This window comes from Cryptococcus neoformans, chromosome 8, assembly GCF_000149385.1.
Source record: "Cryptococcus neoformans var. neoformans B-3501A chromosome 8, whole genome shotgun sequence".
Lineage (NCBI taxonomy): Eukaryota > Fungi > Basidiomycota > Tremellomycetes > Tremellales > Cryptococcaceae > Cryptococcus > Cryptococcus deneoformans.
The window spans coordinates 290,178-302,898 of NC_009184.1; the positions used below are offsets into that span (position 1 = coordinate 290,178).

A 12,721-nucleotide genomic window follows, 5' to 3' on the forward strand; every position below is an offset into this window, starting at 1 on the left:
AGATTCTCGCCGAATTCTATGCGCGTAGGCCCAAGGGAACTAGTGCTGAACAACCCGAAGAGAATAAGGAAGATAATCTTATAGACGCGTAAGGAGGGCTTTATAAAAAAACAATTAAAATAGTGTATCCATGTTCATGACATTGCGTGTCGTTTGGCTACTTCTTGATCTAATCTAACAGTTCTTTCCCAAACCTCCTTGTTCAGTGTCGCGTGCGGGTAAGATAAGGCGACGATTCTCGCAACTTTCATTCGCCTTTTCAAAGCCTCTTCTGCATCGGCAGCGTTAGACTTGCGTTCTTGGACAAAGTGATCCTGTATGAGCTGGGAAATCTCGTCAGGGATGACCAGCCGTGAAGCGTGGGTAGGTGAAGAATATCGTGCAAGGTATGAGCGAAAAGCTTCAAGCGAAGGAGGTTTGGTGGGTGCCGTGCCGTCTTCCCGAAGAGGAATATCTACGTCAACCTATAGATGCTTTGTTTCAGTACCAATCCGCGAGATTCCTAATTGAAAATAATGAGACTTACAGGGAGCAAACTCTTGCCTTGACTGAGCATAGCCACTCTGACAGCACAATCCATCTTGAGCCCATCCATATAAGGGTACTCATACTTGACTTTCTGGTCCTTGACGCAGTTTACTAGGGCTTTCAAGTTCCCAAGCGCCTTTTCACTGAGCGCACCGCCGTCACCCATCGCATCTTCTTCCACCACCAACACCGTCCCCTCGCTGAGCTGCAAAAGCCCAGCGTTGAGACCGGTGGTATCTGTCATGCTAGGGGAAAACGGGTGGGAATGTAAGAGGGGGATGGTGAGTGGAAGGGGTACGACGCGGGGAGAGATCGAGGAGATCACCGACTTGAAGGGAGAGGTTGTGGATGAGGCTTGACGTCTAAAGTTGAGAGAAAGCGTACCGAGCACGGGGAGAGATGCAGGGCGAGCGGTGGGGGAAGAGAGAAGGAGGAGCAAAAGATATTCGCCCGCAGTCCTGTCTGGTGGGTTGAATGCGGTTGCCAGGTAGTCGAGCAATTCTTCGCGGATTTCTTCGTCTTGCGGCGTGACTTCATGAGCAGCTGTATCCTGGCGTTGCGAGAGAACGTGGATGGTGGGCACTATATCAGCTTCTTCGGGCTCGTTCGAGGGCATGGGCGAAGTGGATAATAGTCCGATGAATTCGTGTGTCGATGCAGGTCTGAAAGAAGCATCGTCGTAGACCTACAGAAAATGTGAGCCGGTGTCCTTCGAGCGAATGGGAATGAATGTACCTTTAATAAAGCCCCGACATATTCGCCTTTTCGCTCTGGAAGAGGATACTTTGCGTGAACAGATGACGGAAGTGGTTGAGGCTCTATGGAAAGCTGTTGCAAACCATCAGCGAGGTCCGTCTTTCCCTTTACCCAAGTCTGTTCCCCAGGGACCCTTGGACAAAAGTCAATTGCATGTCAAACAATCGTCAGAGATAGGGAGAGACTCACTCAACACCCCAGCCGACCCATCTTTCTTTCAGCTTACTCCAATCTACATGGTCTGAAGTTTCGATATTCCCCGGAAGGTACACCTCCATGGGGTATCCAGTATCCTGAAGAAGACATTGGAAAGAGACGACTGATAGAGGGGTGGATGATTTGGAATACGGGCGGATCTGTGAGATGTAAGCGGTGGGATAGAGTGAGGAAAAAGAGTGTTACATACGGATGATGGGTCGTCTAACTGTCTTTTTATTCGTTGAATGTGTTCGTCAACGTTAACAGAGTTATCTAGAGTTGGAAAGGGACATGAACACGCAGATTTGAGATATCAAGAGATATGAAGCTTACTGTCACGGTAATCATGCTCTTTAAGAGCAGTGATAAGTATCTCTTCTATGGGCAGCATTGTTTCCACTGTTGATACTGTGAGAGTAGTTAAGATGTAGATTAGATAGAGGTAATTTATGAGTCAGGTCAGTAGAGCAATTCAAGCGTCTCGTAATAATATTATGACGTCTTCAGTTTTTATCAATGCAAGTGCAGAACTAGAAGAATAGAGGAGCTGAAGGGGAGCGAGGATTTGAAGCGATGTCGTTTACACAAGATACCACAAGAGCGGTATATGCATGGGTGCACTGGGAAGGAAATGCAGACTATTACAGAGCCTCGGTGCTTGATCAAAAATAAGAAGGAAAAAACACGACGACTTTTGAAAACTGAGCGAATAAGTTAACTCGTTAACCGGCGAGATCCGCGTCAGAGAATCTTGTTGTTGACATGACATCAGACCACTGCGGCTTCCTTCGAGACTCTCTTGACGTTAACATACACGATTTGTGGATATGGTCTCCAATCTAAAGTATAAAGTGGTAGTAATAGGTATCGGGTAAGTGCCATGCTCCACAAATCAGTCACGACCTGACACAAAGTAGAGGAGCAAGCTGCTCTGGCAAGACCTTGCTTGCCAAGCACATCCGCCGAGCGCTACCTACAGACGCTGCTATCATCCATCAGGACGACCTTTGTCCTGTAAGTCACAACTTCATGCAGCTCCAACTAATAATATGTGTTAGCCTGCAGAGGAAGTCCCATATTCGAAACAATACCCAGATCTCCAAGACTGGGATGATCCCGAAACTTGCATCTTATGGTCCGAATTCCGCGCTTTGCTTCGACAAGTGCGCGAAACGGGTCATGTAGGGGACCATGATACACACGACCATCTCAATAAGGAGAATAAGATTGAAGTGAATGAGCAGATCTTTGAGCGATGGCAGCGGAGATTTGAGGAGTTGACAAAACAGCAGAGGGAGCAAGGTGTGGAGTTGATTTGGGTCATTGTGGATGGTTTCGTGCTGTATTATGACAAGGTAAGTGGTGGATATGAAATAGGATTGTGCTCATGAGTTAGGATGTTGTGGATATGCTGGATATCCGTATCTTCCTTCGCGTCCCCCACGATGTCCTTAAAGACCGAAGAGAGGAACGCCAAGTCTACGTCCTTCAACGTGAGCTACTTTCCGTCTGGCGAAAGAAGCGACTAATGTCAGCTAGATCCTGACGATGCTGCAGAAGGAGGGGTCTGGATTGACCCGCCGGAATATTTCAACAAGATTGTTTGGCCGGGGTATCTCAAGGCACATGCGCATGTATTTGAGGATCCTGCGGTCGGGGAGCTGAAGCAGGAATGGGGGCCAAAGGGGAGGGATTTACATGTCATTAGACCAGGAGAGGGGGAGGAAGGGATGACCGAGGCCTTTGACAAGAGTTGTGAGGCAATTGTGGATGGTGTAAAGAAAGGAAGAGGGATATACCTCGCTTAATATTCATCCTCTGACGCATAATATTGTAGACCATCGTGATGTATAGATTTTTTCAATCTGTTCAGCCTTAAATTCCCCTATATCTAGCTTTATGAACTCTGGCTGATTATCTCCAAGCAATCCCAGCTGTCCGAACGAATCTTGCTGTCAGCTTCGGTCAGAGATATTTGACTTACTTGATCCTTGAACGTATATATTGTTCTCTGTGACGACTATCACAAAATCTGGGCCTACCCCAGCCAATCGCACTTCTTCTTCGTTGGGGACTTTGATCATCTCTGGATCAGAGTTGTAAGCTAAAAGATACGCATCACCTCCTTCAGTCAGAGCTAGAAAACGGTTGGCCGATCCGGTCACGAGCTTCGTCACTCCCAATCCTTCAAGATCTTCTACGAGCTTGACCGTGACGGGATCTTTGCAAGTCTGGCGAAGGCCAGGGGGAAGAGCGCGGGCATCTATCACCTCGAATAGGTGTGACATTGCCCCTTGAGCAAGGATGTACACTTGTGATTCTGTAGCAAAGAGTTTGAGAGGAGTTTTCTGATGGAGAAGAGAATGTTCGAGGGGGCCAAAAGGGTTCTCATGGTCCAGCAAGTTTTGCAGAGACTCAAAATAATAAACACCATCTTGCCCTATTGATATGTTAGCGGCATTTCGGTAATGGTCTCAAAGACCTGTAGCACCTACATCTATACCCATATGTAGCGCCTAATTCCGTAACCACGACATCATTCCAAACCTTGACCGATTTTTGTCCCTCTTGATTGACAACGTGGCCGTCTACTTGCAGAAAAGCAAGAGGCCTGGCATACCCAATGATTCGAGTGTATTGTTTTCCATCGAACTCTAGCTTTTTAGGTTCATCTCTGGATACCAATGGGTCCAGTCCCCATCCATACCATTCCCAGGCCGAATCTTTTGCAGATCAGTACAAATGGAATCTCTGTAGCTCGTGTATCTTACTCTGAGCTATGGTGCATGCGTAGGAGTGCCAGACAACCTCTTGCCAGCCTTGTAAACAGTCCGTGATGTCTTTTGGTTCCTTGAGGACAAGAGATCCACGGTAGTCTAGCTGTCGACAAAGGTTGTTGCCAAAAGCCAAGTACCGACGAGTCGCAATTCCATTGCGGCGATCATTAGACATCAGTGAGGAAATGGATTGATACAATGGTGGTCGTTATGCAGCTGTTTCCACAAAAATGCAGTTGGTGTCTAAGAATGAGCAATCGTATCTTTCTGTCAGTACACGTACAGACCGACTTTGTTAGATCGAGACAGCAGGCCACAACAACTCTTTATGTGCTGGTATAGTAGCACCGAGACAAAAAATAAGAGCAAGATACGACGTCTCCAGACTCTGTCACTGTCAGCATTAGTCACACTGCAATATCTGCTGCGTGGCTGTATAGCGTTCTGGCGAGACAAAGGTGAGTTAACTCAGCTTAATACACAAAAAGTGGAGTACACTCACCGCTGATGACTGCTGCTGGTTGTTGCTTTTGTTGATAAAAATGTCCGCGACGATCGCTTTGGTAGAGAAAGGCCGCAGGCACGGGATTAATTTATTTCTTGGCTTTCGACGAGATCTTCTTCGATTATGGCGGTGCAGCAATAATTAAGGTTGCCTTGCTTGTTTGTTTTTCTTTTCTTTCTCTTGCGATGAGCTGGCGAGCACAAAATACTTCTCTCCAGCATGCATCCGAGGATGGTTTTTGGTCTTAAAAGTATGCATGCATGGGTGTCCAGATCTGTTGGCGACGCAGTGATTGAGCGATCTTGACGCGTCATGGTTACTACTATATCTTTTGCGGCCGGGGGGCGCCGGTGTGAACCTGCCGCCGCAGCAGTAGAGGAGACGATTTTCCGGAATGCGTGTCCAGGAAACTGGAAACAGGGGAACATGTCTGAGGCGTTTTTCTTTTCCAATTATACGCATAGAATTATTCCCAACTAACTGTACAGATCTCTATTCTCTCTTCCCTCCCTCCTTGCCTCCTCTTCCGATTTACCACCGCTCGCCTACCCCGTCCTCGCCGAAAAGAAAAAAAGTCCGCATTCGACACATCTCGCCCTGTCAAGCGTGTAGACGCGCTAGATATAACATCGCACCTCGCTGGCCAAGTGCCAGCGGCTGGCATTCTTTTTGTACATAACGTCTACAGATTAATATAATGACAGTTACCGGCTCCACCTCAGCAGAAGTAGCTGCTTCGTCTTACGTACCACCTTACAAGGCAACAACATCGTACGCTCAAAGTCCTGAGGTAACAGGTTCTGTAACCAGCGCGCTACCAGTAAGTTCCTAACGATACGAACAAGATGTTGATTGATTAGGCGGACCCCACTGTATCATCTGGGATATCAGGAGCGGACTATGCGGCCTCGTATCTGGATGCTCATATGATGAGGTATGTTGATCAATCATAAACTGAGACTCTGGCTGATTTCGGTGGTCGCAGCTGGCCATCGTACCGGTACGCCTACCTGTTCTGGATCATATTGGCAGGCCTTGCAGCCATCTATGCTCTTTCACATCATCTACGATTATCAGCAGGTTCCCTCGGCGCGGGGTATTCCAAATGGGGTATGCGACGGAAAGCTTTAGGCACGAAAGACGGGCGGAGAGGAACAGTTTTGCCAAGCAATAACACTATGCTGTCAATCGCCTTTCTCATTATCCTTTCTGTGGTTCTCTGCCTGGTCGGCTACGACTACATAAACCCTTCTTCGACAATACTCAACTTTGCGTCATATCGAAAGCGAGCATTTGTGCCCTACGGCATTAGCAAGGCCTTTTGGACGTCGGGGAATCGATTTGGATATATGGCGTTTGCGATGACACCTCTCGTAGTTCTTTTCGCCCTCAAAGCGCCCCCATTCGCCTTTTTATCCCTTCGTCCATTTACACATCTGTACTCTGATAAGCTCGCATTGTTTCATCGTGCCGCCGCTTGGTTGGTCTGGGCATTTACCACTGTTCACACAATCTTGTGGACTATCCAACTGTTCAAAGACAAGCGTAATGGTAGGGCTGTGTGGTTCACTATCTGGAATAGCTACCATTTCATCTTTGGTTGCATTGCCTATGGGTTGATGACGGCGGTGATGGTGCTTAGTTTAAAGCCTGTCCGAAAACATGGTTTTGAAGTGAGTCGTAATCTAATCATAGTGGCGCTGACCCCTTAGTTCTTCTACATTGCCCACGTGGTACTCGTCTTTTTAACCATCGTTTGTTCCATTATCCATCATCCAGTGCTCTGGTTCTGGATGGCAGGAGCTCTCATTCTCTGGGGATGTGAGAGAAGTGTACGTCTCATCCGAATGACTAGGATCAATGGAATCTTCGGCAAGAACAAGTACAGTGCTCTCGTTGCTGGAAGATCATATGACCAATACTCCCACCGTAAGCAAGACTTCAAGCAGGGCGACCCATACTCGACGCCTCAGCGCGACTTTGGTAATCCCTACACCGATAAAACACCTCCTAAACCTTTAGCTATGGGTCATTTACCAAGCGGAGATCTGAGCGACTTTGGTGGTACTAGAGGCCAGAATGGTTACGACGAGGGTTCGTTTCAACCCCTCGGTTCATACGATGCTCGTCACAGTGACAGCGACCCAGCCGCTGTCTCTCCTCCCTATCATGAGAGGGTACAATCGGTTGCTCATAGTATCCCGCCCGGTCTGCCTGCCTATATGCCCACAACCATCCCTATCGGTCATGCCCAAGCGCAACTTCTTCCTTCCAGAACTATCCGCTTAACGATTCGAGTGGCCAGACCATTCCGTTGGTCTCCCGGACAAAGCGTTTTGCTTTATCTTCCCGAGCTATCCTGGTTCCAGTCGCATCCCTTTACGATTCTCAATAACGACCCCAACGAAATCATGTTACTTGTCAAGGCACGAAAAGGTCTCACGAGGCGTTTGTTTAATTACGTCCGACAGCGTTCTCTGGCTGCTGTTGGTATCAATAGCGTCAAGGATAAACGCATCTCCCTTGCTTCCATGCGTACCAGTAATGGCGAAAATAATCTATACGTACCACCGATTTTTTTGAAAGCCTGGGTGGACGGTCCTATGGGTTCGTCGGAACGGGTAAGGTGGAAGGATCATTCAACAGTTGTTGTAGTATGTGGTGGATCAGGTGTCAGTTTCGGAGCTGCAGTGTGTGAGCATGTCTGTATGTCTATCAAGAATCAAGTGGGGAAAACCAGACGAATAAGGTTTTGCTGGGTTGTCAGAGAGTATGCTGAGATCGCGTGGGTGGCGGGTCAGTTGAGGCGATGTCAGGACATGGTCTCGGCGGATCAACTTCACATTGATATCTTTGTGACCAAAGCCCAACGAGTCAAGGACGACCTTGCACCTCCCAAGCCTGTCTTTGCTCGAGGCGCTCACTCCCGAGCAAATTCGTTCGATTCAGCTGCAAGTGAGATGAGCGCGGACTCTTCTACTGATCGAGATGAAGCGGTGGATAGCACGCTCATGGAGAGTTATGCGGATGTCATTGACTTGACGAATTATGAGGATGAAGAGGATGTGGATGACCCTGTGGAGAACCGGCTGTCTACCAAACTTGAACAACAGGGGAAACTGAGACGTGCGAGATCTCGAAAGTTTGCCAAACGGAAATCAGCAGCGAAACTTTCGCAAACACCATCTTACCCGCCATCGCGGTTCCAGTCAACATACTCGTATGATAACCCCGAGGAATCTTTTGCCCATGGCAATCAAGGGTATGGACACTCGCCTGCTAGCAGTCTCTACGATTCTTTCCACGAATCGCGTGGACATGCAGGTCATTCATCTATCGCCATGTCTCCTTCCGCTTCCCAATCCATGTTAATCCATTCTACTTCCCATTCTGTTCCCCAATCCATGTTATCCCCTTCCACTTCTATCTCCATGCTCCCCACTAGCCCTCCCTTCAACGCTTACCACGGCAACCATCAATCAGTCCGATCTATATCTGACTCGACGTATACCGCCAACGATCCATTTACGGGTGGCTCAAGCCAGGGACACGGAAGTCCGTCTGTCGGACATTCATCATTGACGGACGATACTCAGGTGGCTGTCCCTAATGATCCCTTTAGGGATATTCAAACTGCGCTTTCGAGGACATCACGAACGCAGAGTATGGTTCTTCTTGAGAATTCGGGAGCGGACCCAAAAGAAGACGCGGGGTTGTGGATTGATGAAGCGGATTACGCGGCAATGTGTGTGATGAGCGAGATGGCCAGAGCGGGAAAGCCGAAATTGTCAGCCGTGTTGGAGGAGGAGATTGAGATTGCGCAAGGTAGTTTAATTGTAGCAAGTAGGTCTCACGCTCATCGAATCTGTTTGCGAGGGTCAGTGCTGACTTTGACTTTTTTTTTTCCCTAGCTTGCGGCCCAGTCACGCTTAACACTGTGGTCCGAAACCTTGTATCGAAGACCATTTCCCCATCACGTATCCGTCGTGGTGATAGGCGTGGCCATATTGTAGTGTATAGCGAAGATTACGAAGGGTGATGGATAATGAAGACATAGATGATTAACGTTTCGATTTTTTTTTGGCCTAATTAGCATGCATAAAAGACATGAAATTATAGTACAACCGTCAACTATGAAAAAATCAAACGTCCTAATCGGTAACAAGTCACCTTGTTCAATCGTGAAAAAAAAAAAAAAAACAATTACTTCTTCTTCGATCGCGTAGCTGTTGCTGGTGCAGGAACATGTTCTTCTCCGTCATAAAAAACTGCGGTAACCACGACTCTTGTTCTTTTGAGATTATCAACAGGTCTTTGAGCATTCAACACATTGCCATGCTCGTCAAGAGGTACCTGGTTCATGATTCATTCATCAGCTCGATCCTTTGGTTGAACCGTTTACTCACTTTCGTCTTGATACAGCTTTTCAACTCTTCACCATCCCTTTCTTTCCCATCGTCCGACGACGACTTTGCACTCCCACTCGCGTTTCCATCATCCCTAATCACGGAGACGACCCTATCCCATCTCAACTTTTTCTTCTCCTCCTCCTCCTCGCCTTGATCTTTTGCTTCGCTTGTCCTCCTCGCTCGCTTCAAAGGCCGATGGGGCGGCGGCGTCTTGTACGTCCAATCATCATCGTCCCCTGGCGCTTTCACCAGCTCCAGCTTTTCAATCACCGGCTTCTCCTTTTTCTTGTCCTTTTCCTTTTCCTCCTCGCCGCTCTGTATCCCCATCCTTCGCTTCGCACGGGCTTCGCGGCTATTCTTCTTATCGGCCTCATCTCTCTCCGAGGTTGTGCGGATTTTGGACGTGGGGCTGGGCGGCCGTGGACCGCGTTGACGGATGACTTTCCGGTCAATGGCGCAGTGGTAGACTTGGTTGCGTGCAGTATTGCGGGCGGTGGTCGTCTTGAGCTGTTTCTCGGTCAGAGCGGGGGGGAATGCGGTGGGGGTGGGGGTGGTGGTGGTGGGGCGTTTAGAGGGTTTGGCGGATTTGGTGGATGACGAGGTGGACCGTTTGGAGCGGGCTGGGCGGTTGGGTGATGGGGAAGAAGATGCGGGTTGAGATGATACCTGCTGCTCGGTCCGAGATTCACTCATTGTGCCAGACGACCTCGTAGAGCTTTGCGGCGGGGAAAAAGGTGGGGTTGAGGTAGTGTCGGCTGACGTAGCGTCGGCGGCGGCTTCTGCATGTCGTGTGTGGCTGGCGGGAGGGCTATCATCCACTGGTTCTGGTACGGGGGGCACGGTTTCTTTGGGCGGCGGGGCGGTGTTGGTTTGGAGGGCGGTGATGGGCGGATGGACGGAGGCTGATAAGGGAGTAGGGGCCAGAGCGGCACAGCCAACACCCATGGAGAGCGAGAGCGGGAACATCCCTTGCCCCTGTCGCGGAGTCCCAAACCTCGGCGTACCAAACCTCGGCGTACCAAACCTCGGCGTCCCAAACCTCATTGGCGTCCCGAGCTTCCATACCAAAGATTAGTCCAATAACGAGATGCCAAGAATGAAATAATGAATCCTCACCTTTCTTGGGGTATGATTTTCACCCAACGGCTTTTTGTACATATTCTGCTTTGCTGGCGACTTGAGTGCGATCCTGCTCATACTCATCGTCGAATGATCTCCTCCCGCTGCGACTGAAAAGACGGGCGTTATCTCAAGGGGCGTAGCTGCTTCTCGGAATACACGGGCAGGCTGGCCGAGCAGCGGTTTGCCAAACGTGGCAGCCGGATGGGCATGCGACGGACGGGTGACGGACAGGGGGACGGCAGTCGGGTGTCTCGTGGCATGCGTCTGAGAAGACGCTGGGCGCTTGAGCGGGATTGAAGATGGGGGTGGGAGCATGCTTGTCGTCTTGGTAGGCAAGGTGGATTTAGGCCGGGGCAATGCCGTTTTGCTGGCTAACGCGGGTCTGGGGATGGTGCGGTTGACGGAGGATGATAAGGGGATAGTCGGTCTGGAGATGGGATGCGGTTTCTTGACCAGTCTCGGCTCGGGTCTCGGTTGGAGTGGCGGTAGGGTTTGTTTGGGCTTCTCCGTCGCTTCGATGACAGAATTCTCGGAAACGACTCTGGCGGAGGAAGTCGTATGCGATCCTGATACGCTTTTTGGTGCACCCGGGTTTATCCTAGCCAACACGGCCGAATCCAACTGGCCTCTGATTGCGCTCTTCAAGGCTGCCGCCTTCTTGGTGTCTACTGCAGGGGGAGGAGGGGCATGTTTTGTTGTAGAGGCTTTGAGCGTTTTTGCGCCGCGTTGGACGAGGTCGGCAGGGGGTAACGCCGTGGCGCGGGATGGGGTCGCGATGGACAAGCTGGCTGGCTGGTGAGTGGGGCTTTCGAGGCTTGCCAGTTTGACCGAGGTAGTCTCTTGCTCTACGGGGGCGCTGAGTATGGGAGATGGCGGGAGATTACGACACGGTGAACCAACGTCTGCCCGGATAGAAGCAAAGTGATGCGAGGAGAGGACTGGAATGGCAACCGGACCAGCACGAGCTACTTCCAGTGGGGAGTCGAAATCCAACGGGTTTGATTCGTCTGATTGCAAGGGTGTCGATGACCTTGGATGCTCAGGCGAGCGATGTTCCTCGGCGACATGCTCGAGGTAAAACTCGTCGAGGATATCGAGACCTTGGAATATCGCGCCTGATTCTTGATCTGAAAAGTCGGACAGATGCAGTCCGCCCATGTTGAGCTGCGGGATGTCTGTATGGATAGTCAGCGCGAGGACATGCGAACAGACAAGACTTGCCTTGGTCGCTGCCTTGCAGGTCCAGTATGCCTTGTCTTTCCATGTAAAGCTCGTCTAGCGGGACTGCGTCTACAGGCCCTTGCACGCCAGCACAAGGTGGAACAGGGACATTTTCTTTATCGCTCGCTTCCTCTGCTGACTCGGACTCGTCGTCCCGCGGTGTGGACAGGTGCCATGTTTCAAACTTTAGAGTGAGGTCTGACGGATCTTGTCCTGCTTGACTGGGCGTCGATGCTGATGCTGGATGGCCGGATCTGGCGGGTGTCGAGCAGGACCCTTCATCGTCGCTCCACTGTGATGGATAGAGCCTCGCTGAATCTTGCGCCGAGAGGTTGAGGTTCTTCTGGTTTCTCTTGTCTGTTGGCAGAAGCAAGGTCTTTCTTCTCAGAAACTCTCGCGAATCCCGCTTCTTGACCCTGGGAATAAAAGGAGCTGGTGATTGGACGGCAGCCGAGAGCTTTGCCACCAGGTGGACTTCTTCCGGTTTGTGGGCGCCGAAGAAGACGGCCTCGTCGTCATCCGATGAGAGATCCTCGTCGTCTGTCCATGTGGAGTTGCCGTGGACGTGCAGGGGGCGGGGCGGGCAGGGTGGCGCGAGGGGTCCGGGTTGGAGGGCGGACATGGGATGGGAAGAGGGGGCGTGGCTGGGTGCTGAAGACGGGAATGTGTAATAGTATAGTACTAGGGGGTTTGTGCCGTTTGTTTGGCTCAAAGCCAGCCGCGGCGGGGCGCTCCACTCCACTTTTAATCCCACGTCACTTGCGCCACGTGGCTGACGCGTGTGGCCACGTGCTCTGATCCGGGAGCTGCTGTTCGCCGGGGGATATGTGAGCAGAGCGACGCTCGGACCACTGCTGAGAGCAGCTGTTGGTATAATTTGTCCACGCCGCTGCCCGCCACGCAGCCCGCTTATGCGCCCCGCCCCCCGTTCCCCGCTATGAGCTCCCCCGGGCCACAGACCCGCCTCCCGCCCCCGCCGCAAGCCCCCCGCGGCTACCCAGACAGCGCCCTCCAGCCCGCCGCGCAGATCCCCCACACCCACCCACAGCCCGCAAACGCGCCCCCGCCCGGCGACCAGCACGGGCCCCCGAGCTCCAGCGCCGTGGCGTCCATGAGCTCGTCGCCGCGCGGCCGGAGAGCGCCCGCCCCCGCCGCGCTCGACCTTGGCCCACGCACAGACGGGAGCAGGTACGGCGCTGTCGGGC

General features: G+C 51.1%; 6 protein-coding genes across 6 annotated transcripts in view; 3 read left to right on the plus strand and 3 right to left on the minus strand.

Moving 5' to 3' along the window:
- CNBH1120 (hypothetical protein) overlaps positions 1–92 on the plus strand; it is a gene marked incomplete at both ends in the record, with an annotated part of 2,091 nt that extends 1,999 nt beyond the window's left edge. Inside the window, one exon of the mRNA XM_768974.1 lies at positions 3–92. Coding sequence (XP_774067.1) covers positions 3–92 — 90 coding nt within the window. The remainder of the gene's footprint in view (positions 1–2) is intronic.
- A 42-nt stretch (positions 93–134) lies between these two features.
- On the minus strand, positions 135–1,873 carry CNBH1130 (hypothetical protein; the record flags this gene model as incomplete). The annotated part of the gene is made up of 6 exons (XM_768975.1): positions 135–464; positions 527–1,213; positions 1,264–1,417; positions 1,474–1,640; positions 1,691–1,755; positions 1,816–1,873. 6 exons carry the CDS (start codon positions 1,871–1,873, stop codon positions 135–137), a joined length of 1,461 nt encoding a protein of 486 aa, XP_774068.1.
- A 436-nt stretch (positions 1,874–2,309) lies between these two features.
- On the plus strand, positions 2,310–3,290 carry CNBH1140 (hypothetical protein; the record flags this gene model as incomplete). The annotated part of the gene is made up of 5 exons (XM_768976.1): positions 2,310–2,353; positions 2,397–2,496; positions 2,541–2,837; positions 2,879–2,975; positions 3,043–3,290. 5 exons carry the CDS (start codon positions 2,310–2,312, stop codon positions 3,288–3,290), a joined length of 786 nt encoding a protein of 261 aa, XP_774069.1.
- Positions 3,291–3,293: 3 nt separating this feature from the next.
- On the minus strand, positions 3,294–4,434 carry CNBH1150 (hypothetical protein; the record flags this gene model as incomplete). The annotated part of the gene is made up of 4 exons (XM_768977.1): positions 3,294–3,430; positions 3,467–3,922; positions 3,978–4,205; positions 4,254–4,434. 4 exons carry the CDS (start codon positions 4,432–4,434, stop codon positions 3,294–3,296), a joined length of 1,002 nt encoding a protein of 333 aa, XP_774070.1.
- Positions 4,435–5,461: 1,027 nt separating this feature from the next.
- On the plus strand, positions 5,462–8,803 carry CNBH1160 (hypothetical protein; the record flags this gene model as incomplete). Its single annotated transcript, XM_768978.1, has 6 exons — positions 5,462–5,584; positions 5,625–5,698; positions 5,750–6,437; positions 6,477–7,454; positions 7,485–8,607; positions 8,676–8,803. The coding sequence occupies 6 exons, from the start codon at positions 5,462–5,464 to the stop codon at positions 8,801–8,803; spliced, it is 3,114 nt and encodes a 1,037-aa protein (XP_774071.1).
- Positions 8,804–8,967: 164 nt separating this feature from the next.
- Positions 8,968–12,138, minus strand: CNBH1170 (hypothetical protein; the record flags this gene model as incomplete). Its single annotated transcript, XM_768979.1, has 4 exons — positions 8,968–9,117; positions 9,171–10,229; positions 10,290–11,422; positions 11,508–12,138. 4 exons carry the CDS (start codon positions 12,136–12,138, stop codon positions 8,968–8,970), a joined length of 2,973 nt encoding a protein of 990 aa, XP_774072.1.
- Between the last annotated feature and the right edge of the window lie 583 nt (positions 12,139–12,721).